The 25,390-nt window shown below is 42.0% G+C and overlaps 1 protein-coding gene and 1 long non-coding RNA gene across 4 annotated transcripts in view; one reads left to right on the top strand and one right to left on the bottom strand.

The window, feature by feature from the left end:
- Positions 1–233, top strand: part of LOC116271475 — a 74,064-nt gene extending 73,831 nt beyond the window's left edge. The window contains exon 5 of the long non-coding RNA XR_004180064.1: positions 178–233. This is a non-coding gene — a long non-coding RNA (uncharacterized LOC116271475). The remainder of the gene's footprint in view (positions 1–177) is intronic.
- Positions 1–17,763, bottom strand: part of EPG5 (ectopic P-granules autophagy protein 5 homolog) — a 124,893-nt gene extending 107,130 nt beyond the window's left edge. For 2 of the 3 annotated variants that reach the window (XM_031658803.1, XM_031658805.1), the window contains exons 1-5: positions 17,576–17,762; positions 5,107–6,051; positions 3,106–3,349; positions 1,794–1,930; positions 201–308 (exon numbers count right to left, since the gene is read on the bottom strand). In XM_031658803.1, coding sequence (XP_031514663.1) covers positions 201–308; positions 1,794–1,930; positions 3,106–3,349; positions 5,107–6,051; positions 17,576–17,638 — 1,497 coding nt within the window. In that variant the 5' untranslated portion in view covers positions 17,639–17,762. Of the gene's footprint in view, positions 1–200; positions 309–1,793; positions 1,931–3,105; positions 3,350–5,106; positions 6,052–17,575 lie in introns of all 3 variants that reach the window. The other variant, XM_031658804.1, reaches the window with a different exon arrangement.
- Positions 17,764–25,390: the final 7,627 nt, after the last annotated feature.

The following is a 25,390-nucleotide window of genomic DNA, read 5'->3' on the forward strand; positions in this document are numbered from 1 at the left end:
TACAGTTCTATCAGTTATGGGTGGCCCAACAAGTTTCAGCCTAAGGACTTTTATAAATGTATACTGGATATATTTTAAGATTTTTATTTTAAATATTACTATTTTTTAAATAGTCTTTTTTTTCCAGCAATTTCTTTAGGAAAAATGTCTAATAAAACCTCTCCCCCAACCCCTCAGAATGAGGTAACCATTCATCATACCTGGATGAAAGGAACAGCCCATTTACTAACACCAGCGGGGCATCGAAGAATATGGTTTAGAAGGAAGAGGTGATCTCCAGGACAGCCAACTCTTTGTAGCACGGACACCTAAACAATAAAGGTCATATGATCTCACTATTTTTTTAAAAAAGAATAATTTATCTAGGGGTCTAGTAAAGTCATTTATCCAATGCTTCAATACATGCAATCTTTCAAAAGAGTAATCAGACACAAGACATACTATTCACTGGCTTAGTTTCTACCACAGAGGCACACCAGAGGCCTATGAATCTATAGTACTATGATGAAATCACAAGCAGATTCTCTACAAATCTAGTTTTTACTTCTCTGGCAAATTACAAGTCACTAATGTTCCTGGCCACAAGTGAATAAATATAAGTCAAGTAGTTTAATCTATAAACATAACCAATAAACAAATACCCCTCTTCTTACAACACACCTAACATCTTTCCTAAGTTTTTCAAATCCTTATACCTGTCTTCTTTCTCTTAAAAGAAACTGTTTTAAGCATGACATTAAATATCACAAGACAGAAAGAATGAGATATAGAAAATTTTTTGATCCATACCTTATCTAAAATGCACAAGACCAGAAGCATTTCAGATTTCAGACATTTTTGGATTCTGGAATATTTGCATAAACGTAAGATATCTTGGTGATATGGTTTGGCTGTGTCCCCACCCAAATATCAACTTGAATTCTATCTCCCAGAAGAAGATAGAATATTCTTCTTCTTCTTTGTTGCGGGAGAGACCCAGTGGGAGGTAACTGATCATGGGGGCCGGTCTTTCCCGTGCTATTCTCATGATAGTGAATAAGTCTCACATGATCTGATGGGTTTATCAGGGGTTTCTGCTTTTGCTTCTTCCTCATTCTCTCTTGCCACCACCGTGTACGAAGTGCCTTTTGTCCTCTGCCATGATTCTGAGACCTCCTCAGCCATATGGAACTGTAAGTCAAACTAAACCTCCTTTTCTTCCCAGTCTCAGATATGTCTTTATCAGCAGCGTGAAAAAGGACTAATACATCTAATACATTTGGGGCTGAAACATAAGTCTAAACACAATATTCATTTGTTTCATATACACCTTACATAGAGCCTGAAGTTTGGTCTATACAAAATTTTTTGTAATTCTGTACATGAGACAAAGTTTCTATTAAGTACTTAGGTGTGGAATTTTCCACTTGTGGCATCATATCAGCACTCAAAAAGTTTGGAATTTTGGATCGTTTCAGATTTCTGAATTAGGAACGCTCAACCTGTACCTATATGCTGAATATACATCTAGTCTTCAATTTAGCATACTTCCTGCATTTTCATTTCTTTCAAAGTTGAAGTCCAGAGTTCATTCAGCATAATCTTTATCAGAGAGAAACATACTTTGTGCTTAATAATGCACTAGATAAATAACTTATTACCATGTATCATGATCAAAGAAAAGTCATTAATAAACTCATGAAATAAATTAGCTGAAAAAGTTGTTGAAGACCAAATGTAATGAAATAACAGATAATTCCTAAATTATGAGAGAAATAAAACAAAGACTACAGTGTCTATTTTTGTCCCCTTACCAATTTCTGCAGCCAGAGAAGAATATCATCATGAAACTGAGTATCTTCATTAAGCCTCCTGGTGAACATGAATAAGACACTAATGCATTCCTTTAGTTGACACAGATCGGAGGGAATGCTTTCTGTCTGCTTAGACACTGTAAATGAGAGAGATTAAATGAGTCTCTCATAAATGGTGTTTTGGGGGGAATTTTTAGTGTCTTCATTTAAACCAACAACAATAAAAAATCTTTAAAATATTTAGTGCAGATTAAAAAAAAGGAGAAAAGTTACATAAAAATATTTAAATTTTTATAAACAGACAAGCCAAAATGTGTTTAACTTTGAAGTATTTCAAAATAACGGAAAAACCAACCTCATCATAATTCCTTTTTTTTTTTTTTTTTGAGACAGTCTCACTCTGTCGCCCAGACTGGAGTGCAGTGGTGCGATCTTGACTCACTGCAACCTCCGCCTCCTGTGTTCATGCCATTCTCCTGCCTCAGCCTCTTGAGTAGCTGAGACTACTGGTGCCCGCCAACACGCCCAGCTAGTTTTTGTATTTTTAGTAAAGAAGGGGTTTCACCATGTTGGCCAGGCTGGTCTTGAATTCCTGACCTCAAGTGATCCGCCCACCTCAGCTTCCCAAATTGCTGGGATTACAGGTGTGAGCCACCACACCTGGCCATAATCCACTATTTTTTATTTGAAAATCGGTACATCTCTGATCTACCTCCAGTTATTTGATTAGTTAAGAAAATAGGGGAGAGGGACTTTTACTTTAAAGTACCCTAATGTATCCCCCAGAAATAAAAATTGCATAATTCAATAAGCATACTTAATATTCATGTCATAAAGACTAATTTCTTAAAATCCAAAATAAGATGAAAAATTCAGAACATTATTAATCCTCTGTTGGAAAATTAAACAAAACAGTCCTACAAACAAAGCAGCCCAAACAAACCACAAGAGATAAAGGGTGAAGAAGTATTCCGATGATTACTTTTATAATCAAAAACTATATTTGGACTCAACTTGGTAACAAGCACATTAACTAGGACAGCAAAGGACATTAATGATAGATAGTGAGCTTTCTGGCATCCTACAGAAGCAGAGAAAGACAGCCACAGAGAAAGGAGACCTGGCAATGCTCCCAAGAAATGTCATTAATGCCGATCTCAATCCCACACTTGGGGAGGCCTGGTAAAACTGCAAGCACAAATGGTATCTTGTAAGACCAATTACTATATAGTCAATTCAACCAGACTATAGCCCTCAATTTTTTATTTATTTCAAAATGCAAGAAAGAGTGAGAGCTTCATTACTTACACACCTTGGCCTTGCTGGTGAATTACTAAAGATCTCAGAACAGCTGAACTACTGAGCAATGCATAGATGTAAGACTCCACTTGCAACCTTGAGAGCACAGAAGTATAAGAATGAAGGGCCAGGGTCTGGTGGAGGTGTTCAGCTTTGGCATCGAATAGCTTCTTTAGCTCCATCAGTGCGTTTTCATTCATTTCTACTCTTTGGTAGCGATGATAGCTGGAAACTTTCACTTGATCTGCACAGATACCCTACCAGAGGACAAAAAGGTACAATATGAAACCAGTTACTCTTTCCATTTGAAGTAAGCAGGCAGCAAGTATAAGATACATAGGCTTCAGTACCATCTTCAAAGAGCTTCTAATCATGGTGAGGAGACGTATTACTGTGTAGAGAACATTACCAGCAAATATATGATCAGGTGCAAAGGAACATAAAGCCAATCACAAATACATCGCAAGTTCAGAGAAGGGAAGAGTAACTCTAACAAGTAGTCAGCAGTGGGCCAGGCGCGGTGGCTCACGCTTGTAATCCCAGCACTTTGGGAGGCTGAGGCAGGTGGATCACGAGGTCAGGCGTTCAAGACCAGCCTGGCCAACACAGTGAAACCCCATCTCTACTAAAAATACAAAAATTAGCTGGGCATGGTGGTGGCGCTATAATCCCAGCTACTCAGGAGGCTGAGGCAGGAGAATTGCTTGAACCTGGGAGGCGGAGGTTGCAGTGAGCCAAGATTGCGCCACTGCACTCCAGCCTGGGCAACAGAGCTAGACTCCATCTCAAAAAAAAAAAAGTAGTAGTCAGCAGTGAAAGCTGCAAGAAAATAACAGAACTTGTCCCTAAGACTCTCATGATTGATGATCTTACCTTCTATTTTATGAACATGAAGCCAATGTGATATCCCCTAAACTTCAAGGTACCTTAAAACATCTCTGGATCTACCCTCATCATTCTTTGTAGTTCTACTCAAGAGAATACACACTCCACTAGCTGTGTTCTTGATTCTATCCCCCCTTCTTCAATGCGGTATTTCCAAATGTTTCCCTCCTTCCTATCTACAGAGATATACAGGCCTGCCAATGAATGAGGATTAGGGATAAGGGAATCACGTTTCTCTCCGATATCTCCTCCAGCTTCCCTTCACTGCTAAACTAGTCAAGAGTAACCTCTTCCTCCTTGCCGTCTCTCCTAAGCCACTATGAAATGGCTTATGATCACTTTGGCCTCCACAGGGTTGCATCTAATGGTTTTCCCCGTCCCCTCTCAACCTTGAGAGGACGTCTTCCCCTTTCTTTGGGGCCTCTATGTTACACGTCAGGGCCGCTCCATTGCTTATAGTTCAGAAGGTGAGTTTCACTCTCATTTTGTCCACTGGCATCATCCTGGAGCTAGGAATCGGTTGCTACCTTCAGATTCCTCATCCACACTCAATGGGGAAGACCATCAGATAAAACCCTATGGAGGCCAAAGTGATCATAACACCTTCAGTTTCCTCATGCCTTCTTCTCAACCTTGACACTCTCTACCCATCAGATGTTGGTAGCATTATGCCCAAGGTCACAAACTAATGACCCATGGGCTGAATTTCAGCTGGAGACATGATTTGCTTGGCCTACACTGTGTGTGTATGTGTCTGATTAGTTGCTAACATTTGCAAATTAGGATTCCTCACACAAAAATCTAGATTTCTAGTTTTTCTTGGAAAATCATACGATGTGGCAATGCTGAACCATCACAATCTCACAACAACCATCGACTAGAACTCAAGAGCGGCTGTCCCCCCTACACCAGGCACAGGCTGACCCAGTGACCGTTGTCCCACTCAGCCTGCTTCACTCCTCCAGGTTATACATCTGGCTCCTGCAGGCATTTGACTTTGTGATCCCTGCACTCTACTACTCTAGGCTGAGGCAGGGGCAGTGTGGGTGTAAGGAACAGATTCCAGACCTGGACGGCATCCCAGGAATGCAGTTCTGCTGCAAATTTCCCAGGCTTCTGATCAAAATACCTGTACAGACATTTGTTCCTCCTTAAACTGCCACAGCCGACTTTTAGCATTCTGGCAATCAGATGTCAGAGTAAGCAGCTCAGCTTCGGCCAGTAGCAGTTGCTTCCTACATCGTGAGTAGTTCAAAAGCAACTCATAAAATTCATGCCTGTCTTGATGAGCCATGCTGTCAAATTCTTCTAAATATGACTCGACATTTTCCAGCCATGAACCAGGCTCCAAGATTTTTAGCTGTTCTTTAGTAAATGGTACTAGTTCTGGTTGAGATGGGAGTTCTGGGTAGAGTCGTTCACTACGAAGCAAGGGTTTCACTGCCACCAAAGCTGGTGCTTCTCTGGCAATTTCAGCTGGCAACTGGGGATACAGTTTCCTCACTCTAGGTGTCTGAAAAACATGTTTGGCTTCGCAAGAACTCTGCAAGCCAACATTCTGTGGCACCTCTGAAGAACAAACCAGGCCTTCTTTGTCTTCTTTACTATTCTGAGTTTCTCTGACTTGTATATTTTCCATTTCTGGCTGAGTATAAGAAAAATTAGATTGGGGTACACTTTCTGAAAGTCCATCTTGTACTGACGTATTTTCCTCTACCTCTGTGAAGTTCTTGGGGGTTTCTACTACAGTTCCAACACTGTCTCCAGGCTGGACCTTTGGCGTTACTGCACTGTCCCCCACACAGGGTCTGGCCTCTCCCGCTTCCTTTGGGGGCTCTGTGTTACACGTCAGGGACTCTTCATTGCTTATAGTTAAGGAGGTGAGTGGTATATCAAACATTTCACTCTCATTTTGTCCACTGGCATCATCCTGGAGCTGGGAATCAGTTACCACCTTCAGATGGTCTCCTTTGAATTCACAGGCTAGAGAAGGGATTTCCTGCTCTCTGGAGGTTTTTGGAAGGGAGACTTCATCGGACTCTTCCCTCTGAAGGGTTTCATATTTCTTCTTTTCCTAAAAACAACAGACATAATGTGAAATAATTTATCACAATAATTGATGGTTTCAGCAGGAGGAATTTTAAAGCTGCCCATAAAATCTAAGTTTCATCATTAAACAAATGAAACCTAACTTCGCTTTATCAGCAATGTGTTTCGTATTTTGTATTATCCAATATTGAGTGTGCTAAATTTGGAGATTCACTAGTCTGATCGTAATAGAAAAAGACATCCCAGTAAGCAGCAAATTCTGATTCAAAAAATAGAAGGGGAAAGTTAATTAGATTGTACACCATTTTGCCAGAGGTTAAGTGAAATAGATCAGTCTCTACGTATCTTCAGCCGCAACAGGTTTGTCTTCACCTTGACAAACAAATTCACTCAAAACTCAGGGAGGAAAGGACAGAACAACTTGAGCAACAGAACAACTGTAGTACTGGAATAAAATAAACATCCAGGAGCCCATACTGACATAATTACCTGAATGAATAAATACGTAAATAAAATGGGTAAGAAGTGACAATTCTTCCATGCAGGAGAATTCCGATTAATAGAATTAACAGAAGGAATGAGAAAAACAGAAAATTTTCCATAAGAACACCATGGTTAACTGTCACAGGTAAGATCTACCCATGGATGCTAAAGTGAGTGAGTGAAGAGTTTAAGAGAAACAGAGTATCTGCATAGTCTCAAAGTATCTCCTCCCAAATGCTTAATAACAACAAACAGGAAAATAGTAAGTTTCAGTGGAGAATCCTGGAAGATAATGCTTTAACCAAGTGATCAAGGTTACGTCACCAGTAATACTGACATCGGATACCCCAATAGGATATTCCTAATAATGTGTAACCTGAATCTAATCATGAGAAAACATCAGACAAAAACCCAAACTAAGGCGCAGTCTACAAGATAACTAAAGGAATGTGGTCATGAAAGACAAGACTGAGAAACTGGTAGAGACTGGAGGGAACTACAGAGACCTGACAACTAAAGTGTATTGCGGGACCTGGATTAGAAAAAGGACATTAATGGAAAAACTGGTGAAGTCCAAATAAGTTCTACATCGTAATATTGCACCAACATTAATTCCGTGGGGGTTTTTTTTTTGTGTTTTTTTCTTTTTTGAGACAGAATCTTGCTCTGTCACCCAGGCTGGAGTACAGTGGCGCAATCTCGGCTCACCGCAACCTCCACTTCCCAGGTTCAAGCAATTCTCCTGCCTCGGCCTCCTGAGTAGCTGAGACTACAGGCGCCCGGCTAATTTTCTGTATTTTTTAGTAAAGACAGGGTTTCACCATGTTAGCCAACCTCCTGACCTCGTGATCCGCCCGCCTCGGCCTCCCAAAGTACTGGGATTACAGGCGTGAGCCACCGCACCCGGCCAATTTCTTAGTTTTAATCATTGTTCCATGCCATAGAATGTACAGTTATATAAGATGATGACACAAGAGGATGCTAGGTGAAGGGTACATGGGAAGTCTCTGTATTATATTTGCACCTTTTCACTAAGTACAAAATTATCTCCATCATCATAAAAAAGTTATTCATTAAAAATAAACGTATGGTTTCAAAAAAACCTTCAGGCATTAATACACAAACTAGATAACATAGGAAGTTAGGCTGAAAAAGGAAGAAAAAATTATTTAAATGACATTAAATAAAGTTGTTTCATTCAAACAGACTAAAAACCTCATTGAAATCACTCAAATACTTCCTTTCACAAAGAAATTTTAAGGTAGGCAAACATGAGTTATACGAGCTCTTGGTTATTTTGGATTATTCTGCTCTGAAGGTCCAGCAGACTAACAGCCAAAAAAGTGGGGCCTTTATATATTAAAAAGAAAGAAAAGATGAATGTTTTTGACATGGAATTTGAGGTCAGCTTGTTGAAATGAACCTGACTGCCAAATATTTACAAATGGTAATGATTCAAGAAGCAAAATGCCCCTCCAAATAACTTCGCCCCCACTGTGAACGGTGGACATTAGATCCAGAAGTCAGCCACCCAATGCACATCTCATACAAACTAGTTTATTAAACTGCCTAAAATCACGAATAACAGAAAAACATTATATGAGTGTTAATAAAACAAAAAAGCAAGCCCAAACTATGCTGCAATGATGTTTAGCAAACTTGCTGTAATAAACAGGGTTCTCAGACAGAGAAGTCAGAAAGAAAAAATTAAGAGGGAAAATGGTTACCACAGCAAGAGAAATGTTAGTGGACACATCAGGGATTCCTCATTGCTTACAGTTAAGGAGGTGAGTGGTACATCAAACATTTCACTCTCACTTTGTTCACTGGCATCATCCTTAAACGTCATCCTTAAAAACACATATGATTTGCTTGGCCTGTATTGTGTATGTATGTGTGTCTGTATGTGTCTGCTTAGTTGCTAACTTGCAAATTAGGATTTCTCACACAAAAATCCAGATTTCTAGTTTTTTTTGGAAAATCATAAGATGTGGCAACGCCGAACCATCACAACCTCACAGCAACCATCAACTAGAACTCGAGAGCAGCTGTCCCCTCTAAACCAGGCACAGCCTGACCCAGTGACCACTGTCCCACTCAGCCTGCTTCACTCCTCCAGGTTATATACCTGGCTCCTGCAGGCACTTGACTTTATGATCCCTACACTCTACTAGTCTAGGCTGAGGCAAGGTCAGTGTGGCAGAGGCCAAATTTTAGTGAGTTGACAATCAAAAAATGAAATTAGTAAAACAATTTCATTTATAATAGCATAAAAAGAACAAAGTATTTAGGGATAAATTGAGAGAAAAAAGCATAATACTTGTACTCTGAAACTTATAAAACATTATTTAAAGAAATTAAATTGCATTTAATTTCTTTAAATGGAAAGACATTCTATGTCTTTTACAATATCATTAAGATGAAAATATTCCTCAAATGGACCCACACACTCTACACAATCCCTTGCAAAATCCTAGCTACCTTTTTTTTGCAGAAGTTGTCAAACTGATATTTAAATTGCATACAGAAATGCAAGTGACCCACAACAGACAGAAAATCTTGAAAAAGAACAAAGTTGGAGAACTCACACTTGGCAATTTCAAAACCTACTACAAAGTTATAGTAATAAAGACAGTATTGGCACACGGACAGACAAATAGATGAAAGGAACAGAAGTGAGAATCCAGAAATAAAACCTTACATATATGGCAAATTGATTTTGACAAGAATGTCAAAACAATGGGGAAATTTGAACCAATGGAGCTAGAACAACTGGATATCCTCAAGTGAAAGAATAAACTGGATCCCTACCTTATATCATATACAAAAATTAACGCAAAAAGGATCATATACCTAATGTGAGAGGTAAAACTTTTAAACTGTTAGAAGAAAACAAAAAAATCTTTATAACCTTGGGTAGGCAAAGCCTTCTTAGATATGACACCAAAAGCACAAGCAACAAAAGAAAAAGACCAGTTGGACTTCATCAAAATTACAAACTTTGGTGCTGCAAGTACCATCAAACTCACGCCTGGTCTGGCACCAGCTGATCAATAAACTGGCTCATCTGATCTTGTGGCCCCAATCCAGGGACTGACTCAGCGCAAGAAGACACCTCCAACTCCCTGTGATTTCATCTCTGACCAATTAGCACTCCTGGCTCACTGGCTTCCCCCCACCCACCAAGTTATCCTTAAAAACTCTCCTCCCCAGATGCTGGGGAGACTGATTTGAGTAATAATAAAATTCCAGTCTCCCACACAGCTGGTTCTGTGTGAATTACTCTTTCTCTATTGCAGTTCCCCTGTCTTGATGAATCGGCTCTGTCTAGGCAGTGGGCAAGGTGAACCCCTTGGGCAGCTACAAAATTAGCCAGGCATGGTGGCTGGCGCATGTAAACCCAGCTACTCAGGAGGCTGAGGCAGGAGAATTGCTTGAACCCGGTAGGTTGAGGTTGCAGTGAGCCAAGATCAGGCCACTGCATTCCAGCCTGGGTGACACAGTGAGACTCTGTCTCAAAAAATACATAAACAGGGGCCAGGCATGGACAGCTCACACCTGTAATCTCGGTACTTTGGGAGGCCAAGGCGGGTGGATCACAAGGTCAGGAGATCAAGACCATCCTGGCCAACATAGTGAAACCCCATCTCTACCAAAAATACAAAAAAATTAACCAGGCGTGGTGGCAGGCGCCTATAGTCCCAGCTACTCAGGAAGCTGAGGCAGGAGAATCACTTGAACCTGGGGGGCAGAGGCTGCAGTGAGCCAAGATCGCACCACTGCACTCCAGTCTGGGCAACACAGCGAGACTCTGTCTCTAAATAAATAAATATGGCCAGGTGTGGTGGCTCATGCCTGTAATACCAGCACTTTGGGAGGCCAAGGTGGGTGGATCACCTGAGGTGAGGAGTTTGAGACCAACCTGACTAACATGGTGAAGCCCCATCTTTACTAAATACAAAAAATTAGTTAGGCACGGTGGTGGGTGCCTATAAATCCAGCTACTTGGGGGGCTGCGGCAGGAGAATCACTTGAACCCGGGAGGTGGAGGTTGCAGTGAGCTGAGATCGCGCCACTGCACTCCAGCCTGAGCAACAAGAGCAACTGCCTTCAACTACCTACTTCAGTTAAAAAAAAATAAAGGTCAGGTGCAGTGGCTCACACCTGTAATCCCAGCACTTTGGGAGGCCAAAGCAGGAGGATCCCTTGAGCTCAAGAGTTTGAGACCAACCTGGGCAACACAGGGAGATCCCATCTCTACCTTTATAAAAATAAATAAATAAAGACACAGAAGGAAGACATAATGTACATATAATAATCATTATAGATCACAAAATAAAATTCAAACAACTCTGTGTATATCAATTCCATGTGTATCAAGTAACATAATTTAAGCAAAAGGTACTTCCTTTTTAAAAAAAAAAAAAATCAGAGACACCGTCTCACTGTGTTGCCCAAGCTAGAGTGCACTGGCTATTTGCAGGCACAATGATAGCACACTGCAGCCCTGAACTCCTGTGCTCAAACAGTCCTGCCTAGCCTCCCTCCTAATTGAAACTACAGGCTGGTGCCATCAAGCCAACAAAAGATATTTCTTACAACTAAAAATGCCAGGCACATTAAGAAAAATCTATTTCTTTATATTTAATCTCCACATAAGTTACATACAGGTAAAAAATCAATTTTAAAGTCATTCAAATGGAGAAACAATAACCAACTATAAAGAAAGAGTTGATAAACACAGAAAAACATACTTAACTATACATTACAGTAAATATGCTCTGGAGTGTGGGTATATGGGAAAAAAAACCTAAAGAAAAATACAACAAACCATTATCAACAGTTATTTCCAGAAGATGGAATTCTGAGCATTTCATTTCTGGGTTGTACAGTGTGTGAGAGTGTGTATATGTGTACACTCATACACACTTTAAGCAATGAGGAATCAGAAAGTAAGTAATTGTTTAAAACTGAAGTTTTTTTTTTTTTTTTTAAGTTTTAGGAAATAAATGGGAAGTTTCTATTCATCACTTGAAATAAACATGTAGAGATATGGAGTAGGCTTGGAGTCACACGTCCTAGCCTACTCCGCATTGCTACATGTTTATTTCAAAATTAATATACCTAAAACCAAACTCCTGATCTTCCCCCTAAAACCTGTTCCACCCACAGCTTTCTCCTTCTCAGGGTCTTCCTTGACTGTTTTCTCTTACATCCCACATCCCAACCTCAGCAAACCCTCTTGGCTCTCAGACTTCAAACACTCCTCACCACCTTCTCTCTGACGATCCTGGCCCAAGCCACCATTACCTCTTGCCTGGGTGACTGCAATAGTCTCAGATGTTCTCTGCTTCTACCCTTGCCCCCTTACAGTCTATTCTCCAAAAAGCAGGCACAGTGATCCTTTAAAGCACAAGTGGAATCATGTCATTCCTCTCCTCAAAACACTGTGTTGATTCCATGTCACTCGGAGTAAAAGCTCATGCAAGGCCCGACGTGACTGGGCTCTGCTACCTTTCTGACTTCATCTCCTACTGTTTTCCCCTCACTCACTCCGCGCTAACCACACTGCCTCCTTGCAGTTCCTAGGACAGGTCTGGCACGCCACCGCCAGACAGCCTTTTCCTGGCTAGTCCCTCTGCCTGAAACACTTCTCCCCCAGTATCCACATAGTGAACTATCTCTTCCCTTTCATGTCTTTACTTAAATGTCACCCTCAATAAGAACTAGCCAGGCCGCGCGTGGTGGCTCATGCCTGTAACCCCAGCACTATGGGAGGCCGAGGTGGGCAGATTACCTGAGGTCAGGAGTTCGAGACCAGCCTGGCCAACATGGCAAAACCTTTACTAAAAGTAAAAAAATTAGCCGGGCGTGGTGGTGGGTGCCTGTAATCCCAGCTACTCAGGAGGCTAAGGCAGGAGAATTGCTTGAACCTGGGAGGCAAAGGTTACAGTCAGCCAAGATCACGCCACTGCACTCCAGCCTGGGTGACAAGAGTAAGACTCTGTCCCCCCCGCAAAAAAAAACAACTATCCAGACCACCCATCCTAACCTCTAACCAGTACTCCCCAACTCTTCAACCTGTTCTTTTTCTTTTTTTCCATAGCACTTATAAAGCATGATATATTTTCTTCTTCATGGATTTTTGTTTGTTTAGCTTGCTTGTTTTTTGTCTTCTCCCTCTAGAATGTTAAGTTCCACTAAAGCCAAGTTCTTTGGGCTTTTTTCTCTTTTACATCCCAAGAGCCTAGAATAGTTTTTGGAACATAACTGGTGATCAATGAGTGTTTGTTTAATAAATGAATGGCTTTTAGGAGACACAAAAGAAGCTAAATAATACTATGCAGCATCCCCCAACTTCACGCCAATAACCACTCCTGGTAGAAAGGGACTAGAGGTGGAAATCAATCATCTAGGCATGGCACAAGGGAGACGGGGATTTAAAGGTTTTTCCTGTGACCTTCTGGGACACATCTGTCTGTCCTTAGCAATTACCGGATGCTCTCACTATTAAAAAGTTGTTGGCATTCAGAAGTTAATATTAACTGTTAAAAAAAAAAAAAACCTATAAAATGCACTACTTCTGCAGAGTAAGTCCAAATCTAAGAATCTACTGTACTTAACTTGTAATTTATCAAGAGTTGGGGGATTTTATAGCAGAGAATGATAATAAAGAAATGAAAACATTATTGGGTCTATCTCTTAGGCATCAGGCAATAAGCACCACATACCCAACCATAACCTATCAGCAGAGGTTAGCTACCAGATGATTAACATTGAGGAATGTAGGTCAGCTGCTGGGTAAAATCCAGAAGCCACTCAAACTGTCTAAAGGCAACAGCACATGACACTATCCACTTCCTGAACTGAGACTTTGAACCAGTTTGTGCTTCCCAAAATAGTTGCCAAATTATACTACAGATGGTAAAGGTTTCATTAATGCAGGACTTTATAACCATAATTGAACTATAACCAGCACTAACAAGTGCATCAATTTACTCCAAAAAAAATAATAACTTTCTAGATTGTTTTATTCTAAAAGAATTAACTTTCTAGATTGGCAAAGATAGGGGCTTTGCTGGTGTCATGGACATTTTTCATCCATTTTCTCATACTAGTCAGAGGAAATTTATTAAATTCTTCTGAGTGACCATGCTTGGAAATATTCTTCATTACTGGCATTTATTTCATCATTCGATGAACATTATCAAGTGACAAAGAGGCTGTGAAGGGTACTGAGAACAAGACAGGTCCCTCCCTCAGTGAGTTCAAAATCTAAGGGAGAAGAGAAATGTGGACAAAGTAACCACAAATGAGATGAGTGGCACAAAGGGCAGAAGAGTGCTATTGGAGAGGCAGTGACACCAGGGAGATGAGAAAAAGCTTCTCTGCCAAAGTACTGTTTAGCTGACACCTCATAAATGAGTAGTGGGCTAGGTAAAGAGGGACAGGAAGGGGTGTCAGAGGAAACAACACAGGCAAAGGCCCTGAAGCAGGAAAGGACATAAAGGACATAAAGGTTAAGAATCAAAAGAGAACTTTGGGAGGCCAAGGCGGGTAGATCACCCGAGGCCAGGAGTTTGAGAAGAGTCTGGCCAACGTGGTGAAACCCTGTCTCTACTAAAAACACAAAAATTAGCCCGGCATGGTGGCAGGCACCATAATCCCAGCTACTCAGGAGGCTGAGGCGGGAGAATTGTTTGAACCAAGAAACGGAGGTTGCAATGAGCCAAGATCACACCACTGCACTCCAGCCTGGGTGACAGAGTGAGACTCGGTCTCAAAAAGAAAAGAAAAGGGAGAATGGTGGGAGTGGTGGTAGAACTGAGGCTGAGGAGGAAGACAGAGGCAAGATCATACAGAGCCCTTAGTCTATGCTTTGGACTCTAGTCTCTGAGTGATGGGAAACCTTTGAAAGATTTTGAGGAGAGTAACATGATCAGTTTTGTTTTGAAAAATATATATCCAGCTCAGTTTAGAGAATGGGCAGCAAGAATGAATGTAAAGAGGCCAGTTTAGAAGCAATCCTCCTTGGAGTAAGGTCATAGTAGTTAGGATGGAGAGGAAATGCACAGAATCAAAAGAATATTTAGAAAATGCAATTGGCAAGGCTTAGTGAATGATTAGATTTAGAGTGTGGGCAAAAGCAGATGTCAAGGATTTTTGGTTTGACAAAATGCCTCTGAAATAAAGGCCTCTTCATAAACTTTAACAACAAAAAAAAATTAACGTATGTTTGTATAGGAAAGTTGCCTAAGATGGATAAAAAAATATAATCAATTGGTTTTTCATGATGGATCTAAAAGCTTAAGATTTTTAACTTTTTAATTTAGAAATTCTGTTTTAAACAAAATAACTTATGAGGGAATCCCCTTAACAGACTCTTTTTAAAGTATTTGCAACATTCTATCTATGGAAAGACAAAAGACATATGAAATATGAAATAACTATTAAGCTCCTGGATTGAGAGTCAGGATTTCTGGCTTTAACCTAAGTTCTCTCACTAACTGCATGACACTGAGCAATAATTTCACCCCTGGAGGCTTTAGTTTCATCAATATATTGGGGAAAAAAACTAGAGATTAAGACTTAAGATTCCGCTCTCATAGATAACTAACATTTCTGTGTTATGCACTACTGCATTCTAGGTTCGGGGATTTTTTTTTTCTTCACTGGATAGGTATAATTTTATTTTATTATTTTTTTTTTTTTGGTAGTCTCATTGTTAAGCAGGTTTAGGGATCTTATGCATAGCTGGCCAATGGCTTTTTTCTTCCTCCTGGACCTGGATAGTTCTTTACCAACCCAATACAATGCAAAAGCATTTCTCTTAAAAATATTTCTGAGCGGGGTGTGGTGGCTCACGCCTGTAATCCCATCACTGTGGGAGACCGAGGTGGGCAGATCACCTGGGGTCCGGAGTTGGGGACCAGCCTGACCAACATGGAGAAACCCCGTCTCTACTAAAAATACAAAATTAGCCAGGCATGGTGGGGCATGCCTGTAATCCCAGCTACTCAGGAGGCTGAAGCAGGAGAATTGCTTGAACCCAGGAGGCAGAGGTTGTGGTAAGCACAGATCACGCCACTGCACTCCAGACTGGGCAACAAAAGTGAAACTCTGACTCAAAAAAAACAAACAAAATTCCTGAAAGTCGGTACCAAAATGACTTTCTCCCCAGAATAACTCCTCACAGACATGGATACACCAATGTGTCTAACTCCACTACAGCCTTTTAAAAAGTCATATCAAGAAAACGTGGTAAATACTCAGCATGGAATACTACGCAGACATAAAAAAGAATAAAATTTTGTCCTCAAGAGCAACATGGATGCAGTTAGAGGCAATTATCCTAAGCAAATTAATGCAGAAACAGAAAATCAAATACCACATGTTCTCATTTATAAGTGGGAGCTAAACATTAAGTACACATGGACACAAAGAAGGGAATAATAGATCCCAGGGCCTACTTGAGGGTGGAAGGAGGGAAGATGGTAAGGATAAAAAAACCACCTGTCAAGCACTATACTCATTACCTGGGTGATAAAATAATCTGCACATTAAACCACCAAGACGTGCAATTTGCCCATGTAGCAAACCTCCACATGTACCCTCTAAACCTAAAATAAAAGTTAGGAAGAAAAAAAAGAGTATCATAATGAAAGAAATCCACATAAGTCATTTACAGTCTATTAGGTATGGTACCTATGAACACCAGCCTCCTGTTAAAACCTTGTTCCCATGAGAAAATCGGACTACAGTATCATGTTTAAATTACACCTGCTTTGGAACACCACCCACTTCTGGGGAAAAAAATGTCCTGCACTTGCAATACCATCCTCCTTATTTCCCAAATGTAAACTCTGTTTCAGGTAAGCCAAAATTATGAGGTCTGGCCATCCGGGAGCAGCATTTGATCTGATCATCTTAGAAAATATATATAAACAGGCCGGGCGAGGAGGCGCACGCCTGTAATCCGGGCACTTTGGGAGGCTAAGGGGGCGGATCACCTGAGGTCAGGAGTTTGAGGCCTGACCAACAAGGAGAAACTCCGTCTCTACTAAAAATACAAAATTAGCCGGGTGTGGTCGCGCATGTCTGTAATCCCAGTTACTCCGGAAGCTGAGGCAGGAGAATCGCTTCCCAAGTAACTCCGACCCAGGAGGCGGAGGTTGCGGTGAGCCGAGATTACACTCCAGCCTGGGCGACAGAGCGAGACTCCGTCTAAAAAAATATATATATATGAGATATATATATATATCATATATATAAAATACATATATATCATATATAATATATATATCATATATATAAAATACATATATATCATATATATAATACATATATATATCATATATATATATCACACACATAAACAAAATGAAAATCCAGACTGCACTTACAGACAAATCAACTTAAAATCACTCTAATACCACATGTAGTCTAATACAGGAAACCCAGAAAATCCAAATACTTCCCTATTGTGTGAGTCCCGCCCTGGGTTAATTTCTAGCCATTCGTGCCCCTTATAAACAATCAAGATAATAAGAAATAAACAGAGGCAGCATCAATGTCATCTTGAACTTTCAAAGTGATGAGAAATGGCACATCACTAGTCTACTTATAAAGTTCTGCCAAAGGTACCTTCTCCGCGTGGAGGAGAGGAACCTTCCCTCTTTACGCATGGCAGTGACTGAAAATGTTCTAGGATATAAAGGAGTAAAGAGAGAGTCAACGATGGGGCTGGAAAGAGAAAAATTATTTCACAGCAGGAAACCAGACCCAGGTGAGGAAAGCCAAGAAGAGAGGTGAAAAAGAAGAGGCCAGTGAAGTCACAGGAGGGAGAAGGAAAAATGGGGTCCTGACAGAGTGTGGCACGGGGGTGTGGAGAAGGAATGGAGGAGAAGGGCGGATGTCAACGGGTGGTGGGATCAAATATTGAAAGGTGGAGGCAGAGGATGCAGACGGCTCAGGGAACGGGAGTACATTTGGCTGGGGAGGCCGAAGAGAGGAGCAGGGAGACACAGCACACTGCCAGAGCCTCGGGAGGGTGGGGAGATCCTCACCTTTGTTTTAGTCCGGCTGGCCTTGGCCTTGGCCCGGCGCTGGGGCTTCACCGCCTCGGCCATAGATAGACCCTGCCGCGGCGCCGTCACCGTTTGTTTTTGTGAAACCCCTGCGCTTCACGCAACCTGCCCGGTTCTGGCCTCCGGACTGTCACATGATCGAATGTCCGCCACTCCCGGAGAAGAGGCGGTGACTCGGAGCCTCTACGGGCCGCAACGTAGGACAAACCACTCCGGGACGCATTTGCACTGGAGGACGGCGGGCCCGCCCCCTTCCCGGAGCCCAGGCCCCACCCCTAACCCTGGCTCCACCCGGCGCACAGGTGTCTTGGGTTACGTTGGACTAGGGGGTCGACCCAGGCTGACCCACCGACCTACCCCGTCTCCCGGCTCTGCAGAATGGCACTCAGTGTGGACCCCGGGCGCACTCGCACACCTCAGCCGCGTCGGCTTGAAGAAATCCGGGAAGTGGATTTGCCAGTCTTTTTTTCATCTTCAGATAACCAGATCCAGTCGGTTAGCCTAAATCCGCACTGCGCGCAAGGAAGAAACCCTGACGCCCATTGGGGTGTGCACTGCAGTGTCCTCTTTTGTAAAGGGGAATGATCATACCTGCCTTTTCGGATGTCATGAGGATTTAATGGGCTCTCCAAGAAAGGTGCTGGTAGCAGCAGGCATGTCGGTACGTGGTAGTTATTATCATTACTGTACAAATTCCTAGACTGGAAAAGAGACATGTGTTCCTAAAAGGACAGGCAAACAGGTAACAAGACAAATAAGACCCGTAAAAGTATTCTTAGTATACGTTTTACACAGTGTGCTTCATCTGAAATTTCCAGATGTGAAAAACTTGTCCACATCTTCCCTTCCGAGCTCTAGGATTTCTGCAATTTGCTTGTATCCTTATTGTTAGTGTCTGTCAGTCCTCCCAGAATGTAAGATTCTCGATGGCAGGATTCTTGATTTTGTTGTCTGATGTATCCAAGGGTCTCTAGAACACTGCACATAGTAGCACATAGTAGATACTAAATAAATATTTCGTGAATCACACAAATGAATATGAGTTTTGTCTGGCGGTGGGGTAAGATAGTTGAAATGGAGTGGGCCAGGCGCAGTGGTTCACGCCTGTAACCCAGCACTCTGGGAGGCTTAGGCAGGTGGATCACCTTAGGTCAGGAGTTCGAGACCAGCCTGGGCAATATGGTGAAACCCCAACTCTACTAAAAATACAAAAAAAAAAAAAAAATCACCTGGCGTGGTGGTGGACGCCGGTAATTCCAGCTACTCGGGAGGCTGAGGCAGGAGAATCTCTTGAACCCGGGAGGCAGAGGTTGCAGTGAGCCAAGATCACACCATTGCACTCAAGCCTGGGCAACAAGAGCAAAACTCTGTCAAAAATAAATAAATAAATAAATAAATAAAAGAGAAATGGAGTGTATGGGAGGGAGGAAAAAGACCATCCACCCACCTGTAGCATACCCTAGAATGAAAAATCCAGGAATATGGCATGAAAAATGGAAAAGACTTCAGAGATGCAGTTTGCTTGTTTATGATCATATTTTAATTGAGTATATAATACAATTTCATGTATTTTATTCCCAAATCCTCAACAACAAAAATTATTAAGCTACTCAGAATGTACACGTACTTTGTATGTCCTGGTGTGTGTGTGTGTGTGTGTGTGTACATGTATATAAAGTTATCACCTGCAAAGAGTTGGCAAATATGAACCAAATCTTTTTACCACCACTACTATCCATAACTTTTGCTGATATTTCTCCCAGTATGGAATACCCTTGCTCTCTGACCTCTCCCAGTTTAAGTCATTCATGACATTTAAAGTTCTCTACGTGCCACCCACTACTTGATCAGCAAAACACAACTGACCCTACTCTCAATTTGCATGTTTTACAGTTTGGTTAGGAAGCAGACACAACGCATAGATACATTGTGATATGTGTGTGTATCATCGCCTAAAGCGGAAAAGAGGCATACATTGGAAAGACTGAATGAAGGGGTGACACCAGGAACTCACCAGGGGTGAGTTCCACACAAAAAGAGGTTAATCAGGGAGGATGGGAGAAAGAGGAGGAGAAGGAAAGAAATGAAGTTTCTTTAAAAAGTAATTCAGCCAGGCACAGTGGCTCACACCTATAATCCTAAGCACTTTGGGAGGCCGAGGCAGGCGGATTGCCTGAGTTCAGGAGTTCAAGACCAGCCTGGGCAACACAGTAAAACCCCATTATCTACTAAAATGCAAAAAAGTTAGCCAGGCGTGGCGGCGTGTGCCTGTAGTCCCAGCTACTCAGGAGGCTGAGGCGGAGAATTGCTTGAACCCGGAAGGCGGAGGTTGCAATGAGCCAAGATCGTGCAACTGCACTCCAGCCTGGGCGACAGAGTAAGACTCCGTCTCCAAAACTAAAAAAAAAATTTTAAAAAAACAACTCAAAACCACAAACTCCCAGGACTGCATAAGGTACTTCGCTGCATTTATGTGGCTTACTGCACTTGTCAAGATGGTGAATGTAAGTATGATGACCGGAGAGGCCAGAGACAGCCAAATTGCTCTGTATAAAAAGAGATTTAGAGAATTAGAGAGGAAGGAGCAACCAGATATCAGGGGAGGCAAAAACCAAGTCACCTGGCAGAGGGCTAACTACTAAGGAGACCTACATTTTCCATCACAAAGTTATCTGTCACTGGATTAATTTCAGAAAGTGGGGTCAGCAGCCAGACAATTCAAGTTCAGTAGAATCCAAACAAATTGTAAAGCAACTATCAGTTAGGTAATGATATAATTTGAACCCAGAAGGTGGTTTTGAAACTACTCCTTTTGAAGGATATAGACTTGAAGTCTCTGTTGCCACAGCAACAATTTTAAAAGGGAGAATGGGAATAGGGACTCAGAAAAGTTCCTGGACATATGCAGTCGAGGATTTCATGTTCCAGTCAGAAAACCGACTGACAAGCAACCTGAGTTCCCAGGGCTGCTAACCCCAGCTTGTTGAGACAATAGCTTGAAAAAGTAAACTGGCCGGCAGTGGTGGCTCACACCTGTTATCCCAGCACTTTGGGAGGCAGAGCAGGGCAGATCACTTGAGGTCAGGAGACCAGCCTGGCCAACATGGTGAAACCCCATCTCTACTAAAAAAAATACCAAAATTAGCCAGGCGTCATGGCACACCCCTGGAATCCCAGCTACTTGGGAGGCTGAGGCAGGAGAATCGCTTGAACTCAGGAGGTGGAGGTTGCAGTGAACCAAGATGGCGCCACTGCACTCCAGCCTGGGTGACACAGCGAGACTCCATCTCAGGAAAAAAAAAAAAAAAAAAAAAGAGTAAACCAATTCCTGGAAGTAAGGAATCATCAGCATAATCCTTTTGTGTTAAATTAGGAATAAACTATATCTTTTTGTATTTAAAGTGCTTGTACTGGTTAAAATAATTTGGCAAATTAAAAGTTACAGACCTTGTGATTCCAAATTATGTATTTTACTACCGGATTTTAGATTACATATATTTTAGTTAAAAAATAAGATAATTCTACACTGCTTATATAATCATGGAACATCTCTGAGAAATTGAGATCTATCATATCTGTAAACTGAATTTGTGGCTGGGTGCAGTGGTTCATGCCTGTAATCCCAGGACTTCGGTAGGCTGAGGCGGGCGGATCACAAGGTCAAGAGATCAAGACCATCCTGGCCAACATGGTGAAACCCCATCTCTACTAAAAATATAAAAATTAGCTGGGTGCCCACCTGTAGTCCCAGCTACTCGGGAGGCTGAGGCAGGAGAATCACTTGAACCCAGGAGGCGGAGGCTGCAGTGAGCCAAGATCATGCCACTGCACTCCAGCCTGGTGACAGAGTGAGACTCCGTCTCAAAAAAAAAAGAATTTGTTAGACTTTAGTAGACTGGTTTAAATAATTAGCTTGAATCCAGGAGGTGGAGGTTGCAGTGAGCCAAGACAGCGCCACTGCACTCCAGCCTGGGCGACAGAGACTCCATCTCAAAAAAAAAAAAAAAAACTAGTGCTTATACATGACCACTGATATATTTTTATGCATGTTTTTTTCTATAAAATCAATTTCTAGATGTACAATTGCTGATCAGAGAGGCATTCTCATTTTTAATTTTGATAAATATTTACCAGATTTCCCTTCAGTAGGCTGTATTAATTTTCACTGTGGCTTTAAGAATTTATAATACTTTTTAATCTCATGATTAAAATCCTGATCAATTAAAAACAAGAACAAGGCAGTCGGGGGTGGTGGGTCACCCCTGTAATCCCAGCACTTTGGGAGGCCGAGGTGGGCGGATCACCTGAGGTGGGGAGTTTGAGACCAGCCTGACCAACATGGAGAAACCCTGTCTCTACTAAAAATACAAAAGGAGGCAGACATGGTGGCACATGCCTGTAATCCCAGCTACTCGGGAGGCTGAGGCAGGAGAATCACTTGAACCCGGGAGGCAGAGGTTGCGGTGACCTGAGATCATGCCATTGAACTCCAGCCTGGGTGATAACAGCGAAACTCTTGATCTCAAAAAAAAGAACAAGGCATTCATAAAAAGACTGCAACTCACATATTATGTTATGGCATTCCATAACAGAGTAAAACCAAGGTTCAGTGAAAGCTGCTGAACTCTAGAAGGTACGATGGGTTGACCTTTCTTAAATCCACTTGCAAAATTCCATTCCAGAGTCTCTGTTGCCATCTGGTGGCAATGCCTGCTTGGCGAAACTTCTCACATATGATTTCCGAGAAGTCATTCATGCTGCATTCCGTACACCCTAACTGCACGAGGCATTATTTCATCATTCTTCATTACTAAATGCATTTTGTAAAATTGCGAAAGAATCAGGTTACTTCTAAATTGTTTCAGTTTCTTGAGACAATTAGCTCCCAGAGCAAGTAAGTACCAAAAATGTACAACCTATGTTTTTCTAACAAACTCTCTTCCCTAGGTGGACCCTTTTCCATTAACAGACTTTTGCTTCTATAGGCAGCAAAGCATATAAAATTTGTCCTTTTTTTCCTCTTATAATCTCTAAACATTAAATGAGTCATACAAGTACAGTTGACCCTTCAACAATGCAGGAGTCAGGGTCACTGATCCTCCACGCAGTAGAAATCTGCATATAACTTTTGACTCCCCCAAAGTTTTATTTTATTTTATTTTATTTTATTTTATTTTATTTTATTTTATTGAGATGGAGTTTCCCTCTTGTTGGCCAAACTGGAGTACAATGGCATGATCTCGGCTCACTGTAACCTCCGCTTCCCAGGTTCAAGCGATTCTCCTGCCTCAGCCTCCTAAGTAGCTGGGATTACAGGCATGCGCCACCATACCCAGCTAATTTTGTATTTTTAGTGGAGACAGGGTTTCACCATGTTGGTCGGCTGGTCTTGAACTCCTGACCTCAGGTCATCCACCCGCCTTGGCCTCCCAAAGTGCTGGGATTACAGATGAGAACCAGATATTTAAGACCATGAAATTTAAATGTATTTGGCACTCAGATGGAAATTTCTGGCAATAGCTGAAACAAATAGCTTCAACCTAAAACAATAGCTTCAACCTAAAACTAAACTAAACTATACTAAAAGACAGAAACAAAAATATAAGCCAGGGCTGGGTGCAGTAGCTCATGCCTGTAATCCCTGCACTTTGGGAGGCTGAGGCGGGAGGATCACCTGAGGTCAGGAGTTAGAGACCAGCCTGGCCAATATGGTGAAACCCCCGTCTCTACTAAAAATACAGAAACTAGCCGGGCGTGGTGGCGGGTGTCTGTAATCCCAGCTTCTCCAGAGGCTAAGGCAGGAGAATCGCTTGAACCCAGAAGGCAGAGGTTGCGGTGAGCTGAGATCATGCCAAAAAGAATTCCAGCCCCTCTCATCTTGACTTGGTGGCTGGTCCCCTTTTATTTGTTTTACAAAAACAATTTAGCCTTTTGGGAAGGGCTATTAAATAAACTATACACTAAATTCCTTCCCTAAGCTAGTTCAGCGTATGCCCAGGAATCAACAAGGACGGTGTAGAGGTTAGAAGCAAGATGGGGTCAGTTAGGTCTGATATCTTTCACTGTCATAATCTTTTCAGTTAATATTTCTGCAAAGGCGGTCTCAATCAGGATGAAATGAAATGGTGATAACATCTGTGCTGCACCACAAAAAAGAACGAGATCAGGTCCCTTCTGGGAACATGGATGGAGCTGGAGGCCGTTATCCTTAGCAAACTAATGCAGGAACGGAAAACCAAATACCACATGTTCTCACTTATAAGTGGGAGCTTAATGATGAGAACACATGGACACAAACAGGAGAACAACAGACATTGGGGCCTATTTGAGGGTGGAGGGTGGAAGAAGTGAGAGGATCAGAAAAGATAACTATTGGGGTCAGGCATGGAGGCTCACACCTGTAATCCCAGCACTTTGGGAGGTTGAGGGCTGGAGGATCGCTTGAGCCCAGGAGTCCAAGGCCAGCCTAGGCAACATGACAAAACCCGGTCTCTACAAAAAACACAAAACTTAGCCAGGAGTAGTGGCACATGCCTATAGTCCCAGCTGCTCAGGATGCTGAGGTGGGAGGATCACTTGAGCCTGGAAGGTGGAGGTTCAGCGAACCGAGATCATGCCACTGCGCAACAGCCTGGGCAACAGAGCAAGACTCTGTCTCAAAAAATAACGATTGGGTACTAAGCTTAGTATCTGGGTGACGAAATAATCTGTACAGCAAACCCCTGTGATGCCAGTTACCAATATTGAAATGCTTCATTCTCTTTGACCCATTCATGAGAAATAATTATTTCTCCCTTGAACCTTACAGGTCTTTGTAAATGCCTCTATTACCACATTGCATTTCAGTTATGTTCATATGTAATGCAAGTCGTTGGAATGCCAAACCCGTGTGGTTCAGTCTTGATGTGATGTAATGATTAAAGAGGCACAGGCAGACAAAAACAAACAAACAAACAAACAAAAAAACACTATGCTGCAGAATCACAGTTACTGAGGCCTCACCTGTGGTGAATTTGGGTGAAACCAGTGGAGGAGCTCATGCAACATTACTAACATTTGAAAGATGTGGGGCAAAGGTAGTTCTAAGGACTATCAAGTAGGTTGGTTTTTATCAACTGCTGTTGATACACTGCAGAAATCATAAGCTCAGGTCACTCAGGGAATAGTAGGAAAGCCAGAAAGCCCCTTGTGGCGTCATTTAAAGAGATGCATTTTACAAAATTATAAAGGTAACGTGAATATAAAAAGAAATGATGTTACTTCCAAATTACTTTATCTTTCTTCAGATCCCGAGTCACAGATCAGGAGGGCACATCAGTAATCCTTCCTGCAGTGGAAATGGTACATTCTGGTTTCTTTGTTGTTGTTGTTTATAGAGATGGCATCTCCCTATGTTGCCCAGGCTGGTCTCAAACTCCTGGGCTCAAGGGATCCTCCCACCTCAGCCTCACAAGTAGCTGGGACTGCAGGTGCGTATGATTGCACAGGGTAGAAATGGTACATTCTGGATCAGGCCTAAGCAAATCCAGGGAGCACAAGTATGTTGCCCCAAAAGGTGATGCAGACTCATCAATTACCTTTCTCTGTTGTACCTGTGCCTCTCCCTCACCTCATACCTATGGCCTCAGAGAAGGCATCCTTCAACCCAGTTGATGGAGAAAAACTCAGGCCCGGTCAAGAATAGGGCAGGTCTGTATGTTAATTGTTGCTCTGAACCTATATGGACTGCTGCCACATGACAGTCCCATGCAGGAGGACTGTGGAAAACAGCAGCGAAGAGGAATATTCCCAAAG

This window comes from Papio anubis, chromosome 19, assembly GCF_008728515.1.
Source record: "Papio anubis isolate 15944 chromosome 19, Panubis1.0, whole genome shotgun sequence".
NCBI classification, from domain to species: Eukaryota; Metazoa; Chordata; class Mammalia; order Primates; family Cercopithecidae; genus Papio; species Papio anubis.